The following is an 11,568-nucleotide window of genomic DNA, read 5'->3' on the forward strand; positions in this document are numbered from 1 at the left end:
TGGCATAAATTTATTAGATTAAGTTTAAAAGCAGGCTAGCAATTTCATTTGCAATTCAAAATGGCCTTTGTCATGTTTTAATTCCTATTTGCATTTAAGTTTCTAATTTGCTATGAAGACCTTTGTGCCAAGTTCAATGGCTAGTTCAGCATAGAATAATGAACATTACAAATATCAAACCACTGTTCTGATATATTTCTTTTGGGCAATAATCCATTCATTGGTAATATTGGGTTCTGCTTTTTATCCCAATTATCAACTACTTTCCAAAAGAAATTGCCTTTGAAGAAAAAGATTGATTGGTAGTGATAAGAGTAGTATACAGCATTTAGATTTTCAATGGGATGATCATTCAACATTATTGGTGGGAATACGTCTATGATTCTTTTCGGATATCCATTAACCTGGTTGGTATTCACATTGAATGTAGTCACCTATAAAGAAAATGAATGTAGTTAAATAAATGTAGGAAAACATAGAAAGTGGTCATTTCCTTTGAAATAAAGTATCCCTGTATCATTGGGTAGAAAAAAGGAGCAACATATAGAACCTCGTGATTGTAACCCCTGCCACTCATGTCAACTGCAGGAGCTCCCACTTTGGCCTTTTACAAGTGTTTCACAAAATACTGGTTACCTTTACCATAGCTATCACTATAATTTCCCGAAATAAAGTTGGTGTTGGCTTTTAAAAGCAGAGTTAAGGTCCTTGTCGTAACCATGTCGAACAAATGTATTCCCCTTTTTAAAAAAAAATAAAAACATGGTAAAACCACACAAGAGCTGCACCATATAGCTTGCAGAATTAGTGTACAGTTGTATCTGACCAGCTTAAGATGACCAAAGATTGATGTACCTCATTGACTTCTGTTAATTTTGGTTGTTATCTGTCTTTAGTAAAGCAAGTATAGAAACAAAAAAAAAACTCACCCCAAAAGTGAAAAGTACCAGAAAAGTTTTTCGAGCACTAATTGTGTACCATTGCACATCTTCCAAAAGTTTATATATACATAAATTGCTTTATCTTTTCTGTGACTTGAGCAAGAACTTGATTAAGTCAGTCAAATGTAATTTGCTTTGACATTCCATACAAACTTAGAGTGGAGTGACTTTTATAAATACCAATTAATTTTGTCCCAAACTATTGTCTCAAAATGTCTCCTCAGCAGCAGGTGGGGAAGCAACCAATCTATATATAATGCTTCTTGCACAACATTCCATATTACACTTAATGCCCTCAGGATAATCATGGTTGGGTGAAAGTGTTTTGCATCTGTCACATGCAGTGCAAGAAGAACAAAAAAAAACTTACATTTGAACCTTTAAAGAAATATATATGTTGGTCTCTCCTGTCATAAAAAGCTGCATCGATTGGGCCCCTCACACCTGGAAATCCTTCAGAAATTAACATGGGATATCTGTTTCCCTCTGTGTCCATTGTGTATGTTTGATCATTTTCATTATCATATCTCCAATACTGAATACCTGAGTAAGAGCATAAATTAACATTGAAAGCAATTTGCATGAATTAATGGCTTTTAAATGTATTGATTATTAAATCACCTTTAAAGAAATAGATGGCATCTCTTGTCCACGTCCATATGTGTACAATAGCATCAATTCCACTACTTGGGATTCCTTGCCATCCAACTGAGATTGCAATGGGATCTCCATAGCGTGTTCGATTATTACGATTTTCATAAAGCCAATACAATTCATTTCTGAAGAAGTAAGTGTTAAATTGAATCATCAGCTCCCCATATTGATTTTTCTCCTTGTGAATCCAGTCAAATACCGTGTCAAAAGGACTTTCACATACACCTAAGAAGAATAAAGGATTTAAATCTATTGCCATGTTTTCTTATATAATTTGCTCAACTATAGCCATTAGATGCAAGCCTTAAAACACTGTATTTTGATGACAAGTAGCTATGTGTATTGCAGCAGTATTGTATATAATAGTGTTTTGTAGGATTTTTTCCTGCACCCTTCATGGTGTGTTGCACAAAGTGTTGATGAGGCCAGACTTGGAGTATTGTGTGCAGTTTTGGTCACCCTGCTATAGGAAAGGTGTTATTAAACTGGAAAGAGTTCAGAAATGATTTACAAGGATGTTGCCAGGATTTGAGGGACTGAGTTATAGGGAGAGTTTGGACAGGTTGGAGTGCAGGAGACAGAGGTGATCTTATAGAGGTGTTATCATGAGGTGCATAGATAGGGTGAATGTATTTGGTCTTTCTACCAAGGTTGTGGAATCATGAACCAGAGGGCATACGTTTAAGGTAAGAGGGGAAAAATTTAATAGAACCTGAGGGGCATTTTTTTGTTACACAGAGAGTGGTATGTATGTGGAATAAGCTTCCAGAGGAAGCAGTTGAAGCAGGTACAATAACAACTTCTAAAAGACAGTTGGACAGATGCACAGATAGAAAAGGGTTCGAAGGTTATGGGCCAAATGCTGGCAAATGGGACTAGCTTGGATGGGCATCTTGGTTGGCATAGGCCAGTTAGGCTGAAGGGCCTTTTTCTGTGCTGTATGACTCTACACTGCCATTGGTTAAATTTGTCCTGACGTTTCTAGTTATGAATTACCTTTGTCATATGGTATGTTTTCCAAGTCAGTGAAACATTTGATGACAGGATTCCCAAGACAAATGGTTTGATTTTTGCAGGGGATTTGAACCATATTATCCTCAGGGTGTCTGTTGTGGGCTGCTGCCAGGACAACAGGTGTTAATTCTGCAGCACCACACAGACAAACATGCAGGTAAATGAGAAGCTTGTCTAACTCATCAAGGCCCCCCTCCCACCCCCCCCCCCCCACCCATGTCACCCTGGTTCCTCTGCAATTCCTTCACCAACCCCTAACCTTTACTTCCATTTCCACCTCCACTCCATGTATTAATTCCAGTGCTCCTGATCCATAATCTCCTCCTGCAGCACAAGTAATGTTTTATATTGTTGTGCCATAATCTCCCTGCTATTACATTCTATATCCCAACTAATGAAGAACTTGCTGCCTTAACTACCTGCACTGATGTCTTTAGGGATCCTTGGACACTTACAATAGCTCTCTCCATTCCTCTGTACTTTCTAGGGGCCTACCATTTATTATGCATATCTGAGCCTCAATATTCTTCCAAAATGTTGAGGACATTGTGGCTGCACCGTGCCAGAATAGTGACTATCGGGCAAAGCAGTAGACGCAAGCAGATAGTGCAGGAGTCTTCTGTGGCCATTCCCTTCTCAAAAAGATACTGTGTTGGATACTCAGAGTCAAGCAGCATGGAACTATATAAAATATTTAATGAGAGGATAGTTTTGGGTTACAGAATGATATCAATCAGCTAAGCAAAGGCAGATTAAATTTAATCCTGAAAACTGTGATGTTATTCATTTTAGACTCGTACAGCACAGAAACACGATCTTTGGCTGCCATGAACATACTCAACATCAAGCAGCCATCTATACTTATCCTGTTTACCAGCATCTGTTCTGTCACCTTCTCTGTCTTTGTGATTCAAGTACTTGCTGACTGTTGCAAGAGTACCTGTCTCTACCACCTCCCCAGGCAATTTGTTCCAGATTGCAACCACCTGGGTGAAAAAAATTCCTCAGATGCCTTCTAATCCTCACTACTCACCATAAACCTATGTCAACTGGTTTTAGATGCCTCTGTTATTGGTAAAAGTTTCTCACTATCCACCTTCTCCTAATCAGATATACCTCCATCGTCCCAACTCAGCCTCCTCCACTCCATTGGAAAAAAAACCCAACATATCCAATCTCTCCTCGTAATTGATAAACTCCACCCAGCCAAAATGCAGAGATTTACAAGGATGTTGTTTCTTTGTTCCAATCCAAGAAACATCCATGGGCACTTTTTTAATGCTCCGAAGACTATAACTTAAATCAGATCTCTTATTCAGACATTTCATTTGATACCAAACTGAGCATACATCTTTGCCCCCATTAAAATACATTTACAAAGTTCTGCTTTTTCCTGACTAGACAGTGGAGAGACTAAGCCGTAGCTATTTTGTGTTTGGTTACAGCCCTTTCAAAAAACAAACTCAAATTCCAATTTCAGGTAACCTTCGCCTCCTGTGTCCCCCTTTCTATCCTACTGATCCACCTCCAGTCTTCCCATTTTTGTCTCAATCCCCCTCCTGGTTCCATCCTACCCACACATTTCACCCACTGTATCCCCTCCTCCATCTGTCCTAAATCTGTCCTTAATGGTTCCCATTATCACCTTCCTTACTTATCAAATTCGAGCACTTGTAGCCTTTGCTTATCACCCTCCAGTCTCTGTCTCCACCTTCATCCTCCCCTCCCCCACCTGGTACCATCTACCTTTTTTTCCCCTTGTCTGTTCCACCCACTACCCACCTACCCCTGTCTCTCATCTCGACTCCACCCCACTCCCTCCCCCACCTGGCTCCATCTGCCTTCACTCTCCCTCGGTCCACCTATCATCCAATGACCCCTGTTTTCCCCCTCTCCCTCTCTTTATTAGTCACATGTACATTGAAACACACAGTGAAATGCACCTTTTGCGTAGGGTGTTCTGGGGGCAGCCCACAAGTGTTGCCATGCTTCCGGCACCAACATAGCACGCCCACAACTTCCTAACCCGTACATCTTTGGAATGTGGGAGGAAACCCACGCAGACACAGGGAGAATGTACAAACTCCTTACAGAAGCGGCCGGAATTGAACCCGGGTCACTGGCGCTGTAATAGCCTCTACAATACTGGCTATCTTCCCTCTCCACTCTCATGCAGGCTGTCCACCTGAAACATTGATAATTCCTTTCCCCCTACAGATGCTGCTCAAGCTGTTGAGATCCTCCAGCAGTTTGGATTTTGCTCCTCATTTACTACCTCATTTATTATGTAATTGATCATTTATTTCTTGCTTACTGGCTGCACAATATTTTTTCACAAAATAATGAAAATATCTTGAATGCTTCAATTATGTTCCATCACTATCTTTTGTCAGAATTTAAATTTGAATTACATGCTCTCACCATAGAGTTGCTGAATGGCTTTTCTGTCAAGCCAGTCCAGTTCAAATGTTGAATCTTGTGGGATATAGCTGGGCTGCATTATTGAGCCAGTCCTGTAGCTATGAGGCAAACCCAATACATGACCTAGTTCATGAACAGCCACCTGTATATTGGACAGATTGAAATGTCTCATGAATTGAATTCATCGAAAACTACTGGTCTTTTACACATAGGAGCTGTTTCCTTTGGTATTTCAATCCTGGTTAAGTTTGTAAATTAAATAATGGAAATCATTGCCTTCAGGGTTGTTTTATAAATGTGCAATAAAGCCCAGTCAGAATGTGTGAATAGATGCAGCACCCAGTCCAGTACACAATCAGGAAAGTTCTTGATACTACAATTAGTTTTACTTTCCTGGAGTAAGGGAGGAATCCTTTATCCTGCTGCCATCTATTGACCTCCTCAAATGGTAAATACAACAAAATGTAAACTAAGCTTGGCAATCTGCTCCTTACATTATATGCTCCTGCATTGTGTAGATAACCCTGTGAGTTCCTCATTCTAGGCTAGCTCTCTTTTAAAATTATTTGTAGAATCTATTTCTACCACCTTTTCAGGTAGGTGATTCCAGATGCTGACAACTTTGAGTAAAAACATCTATCTTTCTCTCTAAAGTCCTTCTTTGTTGGATTTCCCCCCCCCCCCCCCGACCTTTAACACATCAGTGAAAATATAAGGCAGTAATTAAAGACTGCCAATATTACTGTATTGTTCTTGCACATTTGAAACTAATTTGCTCATTTATCTTCTTTCCATTGTTTAGATTGCCATTGCTCTGTACAAAAATCCTCGTACCCATGTCATAACACTTCTGATTCCTAACTCAAACCAAATAATTCATGTCCTAGAAATACCTAATTTACCTATTCTACTTAGTGTTAAAGATTATGACCGAGTTCTGTTACACCCCACCTCTTTTTACTTATCATTCCTTATTAAGCACCTTATTGTTTGGTTCATTTGGCGTGGCAATGTATGCCTCACAAAACGTAGTTATGTTGCACATATTAACCTCCATGAATTAATATGACCTATATCATTTAGCTAGCTTCTCAATCTGTTACCTGTAATTTTCTGTATATTTCTATGAACCACAGAGTATGGATATTGCTTTTCCTCCTGACTGTGTGTGTGTGTTTATAGCATAATTCTCTATGCTGCCTGTTTAGCACCCAACTTTAGAGTAGGTAATGTCAAATAACTGCAACTTGTAACAATACCACCTGTTTTGATTGATTCTGTGAAAGCACAGTGTATCTGCACAAATCACTGGTTTGTGGATGAGAGAGAAATAGATTCAATTCACAGATAATATAGCAGTTCTAATACAATTTTCTTCAAAAAATAAATTTGGAAGCATTTAATTGCCAATTGCAGAAAACCAATGAAAGGAAGAATGCTAGGGGAAAACTTACTTTCAGCAAGCTAATTCCATTTCCATTGCTTGGAATGGTAAAGTGATCATCATCATCAAAATGAATATCACCTAATTGCCATGCATGAGCAAACTCCTGCCCATTGCCATCAAATGCCCGTGTGCAGCCCATATGGCGACCTACAGCAAAACGAAAATGGATTTTCATGTTAGCTGATCATTCCTTAGACCATTACACAAACTAACTTGTACATCAATAAACGTATGTAAAATTCACAGTTTTATGGCAAATATCATACTTTCATCTTTTGTTCATTAATATGTTCATTTATTAACATACGTAATCTATTTCATGCTTCAGTAAATGTAGTTATGAATAATACATGCATTTAAAAAGCCATCAGCGTTACCTTTTCCAAAGCCAAGTTTGATGTCGACCATTGAAGCAGAAGAGTCAGTATTCTCTTCAAACTCTAAAGGAATGACTTCACTCCACATCCTGAAAGCCAATTTCAGCACACGTTTCTGGTCTTCAACAGACAGCTGATTGCTATAACTTTCTCCCATCAGGCGCCATGTTAGCTTTGATTTAGAAAAGGCCATTCTCACTGCCTTATTATCCATGTTAGGGCCAACTGATAATTTTTTTTGTGTGGGAGAAAATAACAAATGTAAAAAACGCTTCTTGCGACCATTGGAACCGACAACCACGTCAGTAGTTTCACTGTTATCAGCTGCAGTTTTGTTGAAGTCAACAGTATGGTTGTCAGTGGATGTCTCATTGTTTATCAAGATATCATTGGACAGGACTTTATCTGGGACCCCACATCGTGGTTTGTTCATAGCTCCTTTAGTAGCCTTGTCTAATTCTCCTGTCACAGGTATGCTATTGGCCTTCTGGAACTGTTTTAAGGCTTCCGTATAGGCAATACTTTTAGTGGGATCAGCCCTAGACTGTTCCCTTTGTCTAGAAGCAGATGATCCTTCTTCAATAAGGTCCAGTAAATCTTTGGGAGCTGGATGCTCATCTGCATGATTCTTCAAGTCCTGGTACTTGATGTTCTCCCAGTTTACTTGTTGAGTCCATCCATATTTGGACAGGTATTGCTTAAAAAGATATTTCACAAGATACAGGAAATGCAGCAGACATTGAACAATAAGCATGGATATTAATTTGATCAATAAATATACAGACAAAAACTTAAGAATGATGTGACCAATATGTTGACCCAGGATGATGGTTTAAAACCAAAACTTCAGCTACTTTAATTTCTATAATTTTATTAAGCTTCAAAATCAATCTTTTCTACATCATCCATAGCACACAAGTGTCAGTCCTCACTATCTTTCATATTTAGCCAATGCACAATGCTGAGCTGCTTAACTACGGAGGATAATGACAGGTGAAATACACAGTGACACAAAAGATAGTGCTGTTGCCTTGCAGCTCCAGTGACCTGAATTAGATCCCAAGCTTCAGTACTGTCTGCGCAGAAGTTTGCATGTTCTCCCTATGACTGTGTGGGCTTGCTTCATGTGCTTCACTTTCCTCCCACATCCCAAAGATGTGCTGGTTGGTAACTCAATTGGCTACTATACATTGTCCCTTTGTAAAGGGCTAGTGGGAGAATCAGAAGGGAGTTGATGGATATGTGAGAGAGAATAAGTTACTTTGAGAGTTGGCATAGATTCAATAAGCTGAATGGCCTCATTCCTATATTGCGAAAAATATGAAATATGAATCCAAACCTGTTCTAGTCTAACATGGAGAGTCTTAACCTTTAAACAGGAATTTGCATATTTTTCCTCTAAAGACAGGTTACATTTGGGATCTCACTGACACAAGCATAGAGAATAGTTGCAAAACTGAAAAGGTTCAGCAGGTCTGGCAATATCACCAAAAGAACGGACTAATTGAGTGATCAATTGTCTGGTTGGGAAGCCTGAACTCAGCATAGAGTGAGCATAGTGTGATGCCAAACCAAATAAACAAAGCCTTTCCTCATGTAAAGTGCCGTCTGCTGTTGACCAATGGCTCCTCTGTACTTGAGTGCAACACATTCAACTTTAGAATGTTTGCTGTGTGATTAGGAAAAAAATCACTTTGCTTTTGATATTATTGTCAATTAGTAATGGGCAGGTAACACTGGTTGTACTGCCATAGAAATGTAGTTAATTCGTTTTTGAGTTATGGTATTTTTCAGCGAGTTTGCTTCCACTTTGCTATTTGTAGTTGGAAATTTTGATTGTAAGCCTGTAATAATTGGAAAAGATTCTGAGGTATATGATGAATCTACACTGGAAAGGCAGGGATTCATTTATTTTCAATGATGATTATTCAGGATTTCCAGCTGTGTTCTTCAACAGATGAAGGGATTTGAAACTAATAGAAAAACACCGGTAAGGGATGCATCAGGATTTCCGACTGGTCCAAACGCCAGATAAATTACCCAAGACTATGCTTAATCGTTGACAGGCCGTTTATCAAAGCAACCGACCCAAAACAGTGACCTCCTCCACTTCGGCAGGTAGAGGAACCAAAAGGTTAAGCTCCTATCACTGAAGTAGATTCCGCGTGCATTGAGTTAATCTAAAGCAACACAAACTGAGAGGCGTGCTTTCTTACCTCGGCGGCCAGCTGGTCATGGATGAGAGGTGCCCAACGTTGCGACGGAGGCGCGATGTCCGAGTGGTCACGGCTATGAAAAGGTTTCTCGCAGTTTGCCCGGACAACGGCGGAGACCGACAGCAAGCCCAGCTGGAAAGCCACCCACATTGCTGATGGCTTTGCAAATGTCAACTCGTGCACTGGCCGCCGTGCGAGGAGATTGAATTTATGTACCTCAAGCCCACGGATTCTTTGACCCAACCCACCCTCAAGCAATTCTCAATTTTCAGTAACTTTTGTTTTAATCCTACCGGAGGAGGACAGTGAACCTCTTGAGTCCTGTGCTGATTTGTTAACAGACCAATGATATATTTACGGGAATATTATTTTATATGAAGGTGTTGCGTCCTTCTGTTCTGCATTTGCAAGGGTGACTTGCTGAGATCTGTCACCAAGATGAGGTCAATTCCTCCCCGACACTTGTGTGTTTGGTAAACAACATATTTAATTTATGTACATTTGACAGCTGTTGTTGTCCTGAATCGTCGGGGTGTTGAGCAGAATTGGAGAACTTCACTTTAAATCAATTGCATTTCGCGTTTTCCAACCTGTTACATTTTAAATAGCCTTTTTTTTTCCCGAAACAAAAATCGTCCCTTCGATTAAAAAAGACAACCGCACATCGGAAGGAACGGGGTTTGTGAATTTTTCAGTAAACACTCACTCAGAGCTGAACAAAGCTGTCGGGGATTTCAGGATGCCGACAAAAGCAAACTGTCAATTGTCAGAGTTGACACCAATTTGATGGTTAATTTGCTCAGCTGAGAGGAAAAGTGTGGATTCTTTTGTATTTCAACCTGTTTGACTGCAGCGTTGTTCCAGGGATCGTTGTGGCTCTAAGGAGACGTGGATAGTTTTAATTCCAAAATCTAACTCTCCGGACGAGAATGAAAATTAGTGATCGACCAATGTACCTCAGCAACCTCTTTTATAATGGTAGATGGTAATTTGATGGGTCCGGGATGGGTACTTATTCTCAAAAATGTCAATTTTGGTTTAATAATTTGACTTTAAAGAGCAGAGAATAATCTAGGCCAGTAATCTTGATTCATTGGAGCACTTCTGTTTTGCTAAAAGCTGAATCAGTGAGCACTGTAGAACATAGAACAGCCCAGCACTGAAGAGGCCATTCCGCCCACGATGTTGTGCCGAACTTGTTGCCACTTTATACTAAATGTCCTCCTCTTGTGTATCATCCATATCCTTTCATTCCTTGCATATTCACGTGTCTATCTAAATGCCTCTTAAACTGCACCAAACTGCCTGATTCCACTACAACCCCTGGTAACCCATTCCAGGCACCTACCACTCTGCGTAAAAAAACTTGCCCCTCATGTCCCCCTTAAACATCTCCCCCTCTAACCTTAAAAGCATGTCCTCTGGTGTTTGACATTTCTACACCGGGGTAACAGATTCTGACTGTCTACCCTATTTATGCCTCTCATAATTTTAAAAACTTCCATCAAGTCTCCCTTCAGCCTCCAGTGCTCTATGGAGAACAACTCAAGTTTATCCAACCTTTCCTTATAGCTCATACCCTCTAATCCTGTCAGCATCCTGGTAAACCTTTCCCGCACCTTGTCCACAATCTCCACATCCTTCCTATAATGGGGCGACCAGAACTGCACACAATACTCCAAATGCAGTCTGACTAAAGTTTTATACAGCTGCAACACGACTTCCTTACTCTTATACTCAACACCCCTACGAATGAAGGCAAGCATGCCAGACACCTCCTTTACTACCTTGTCCATTCATGTAGCCACTTTCAGCGAACGATGGCCCTGGACCCCAACCCAGTAACCTTATAGTAAACCCAGTATGGATGAAAAATCAAAGATACTATAATGTTCCCTTCATTTCATTTCAACAACAGTGATTCAGTACACAATCTGTAATACTTAGTTTGAGAGAAAGGTCAGAATAAAATACATTTAGGCTGCTCAGTACTTGGCATCATACTTTGGTTCATGTGGTCCAGGGCTTGCTTATGAGAGCTGTCTTATGCCCTGACTGTGGCTTTGGTTTGGGCTATAAATTACGAATTCAGCCATCCTTGCCTCTGTGCACCTGGTCGGTTTATTGAGGTTTAGAAACCTTATTGACAATAAAATAAATATAAAATTACTATTCAAATGAATCTGGGCCACATCACTAATATTTAAGTGATCAACCTGTATCCCATGAGCTGATTGGTCACATGACCATGTTCCACCTCCAGTAAATCAGAAGCCAGTTGGGTTTGGTCCTTTTTATAGATTTCTTGCACTTCAACTTGGAAGTATGTTAAAAACACAATCCATCTGCTCTTGAGAGTTAAAATTCACCTCAAATATTTCTCAAAATGGACATGACTTTGTTCTGATTGCCATTACAATGATAAGACAAGGGATCAGGTTAAGGCTAAGCCTTTAGATATCACAAGGAGCTCTGAATAAAGATTTACAGTTGTAAAT

The 11,568-nt window shown here is 39.8% G+C and overlaps 1 protein-coding gene across 1 annotated transcript; it reads right to left on the reverse strand.

Moving 5' to 3' along the window:
• Positions 1-140: 140 nt before the first annotated feature.
• On the reverse strand, positions 141-9,220 carry mmp21 (matrix metallopeptidase 21). The gene is made up of 7 exons (XM_052027741.1): positions 9,071-9,220; positions 6,855-7,551; positions 6,485-6,624; positions 5,031-5,172; positions 1,563-1,820; positions 1,312-1,484; positions 141-434 (listed from the first exon to the last, which is right to left on the reverse strand). Exons 1-7 carry the CDS (start codon positions 9,218-9,220, stop codon positions 141-143), a joined length of 1,854 nt encoding a protein of 617 aa, XP_051883701.1.
• Positions 9,221-11,568: the final 2,348 nt, after the last annotated feature.

Source organism: Pristis pectinata, chromosome 12 (genome assembly GCF_009764475.1).
Source record: "Pristis pectinata isolate sPriPec2 chromosome 12, sPriPec2.1.pri, whole genome shotgun sequence".
NCBI classification, from domain to species: Eukaryota; Metazoa; Chordata; class Chondrichthyes; order Rhinopristiformes; family Pristidae; genus Pristis; species Pristis pectinata.

What these genes read in the sequence shown, in the direction of transcription:
- mmp21 (XM_052027741.1), bottom strand. Translation starts at nt 9,220, where the DNA reads ATGTGGGTGGCTTTCCAGCTGGGCTTGCTGTCGGTCTCCGCCGTTGTC. An exon ending in CAAACTTGGCTTTGGAAAAG is followed by an intron (nt 6,625 to 6,854) that starts GTAACGCTGATG and finishes GTTTTGCTGTAG; the next exon opens with GTCGCCATATGGGCTGCACA. An exon ending in TGCCATCTATTTCTTTAAAG is followed by an intron (nt 1,485 to 1,562) that starts GTGATTTAATAA and finishes GCTCTTACTCAG; the next exon opens with GTATTCAGTATTGGAGATAT.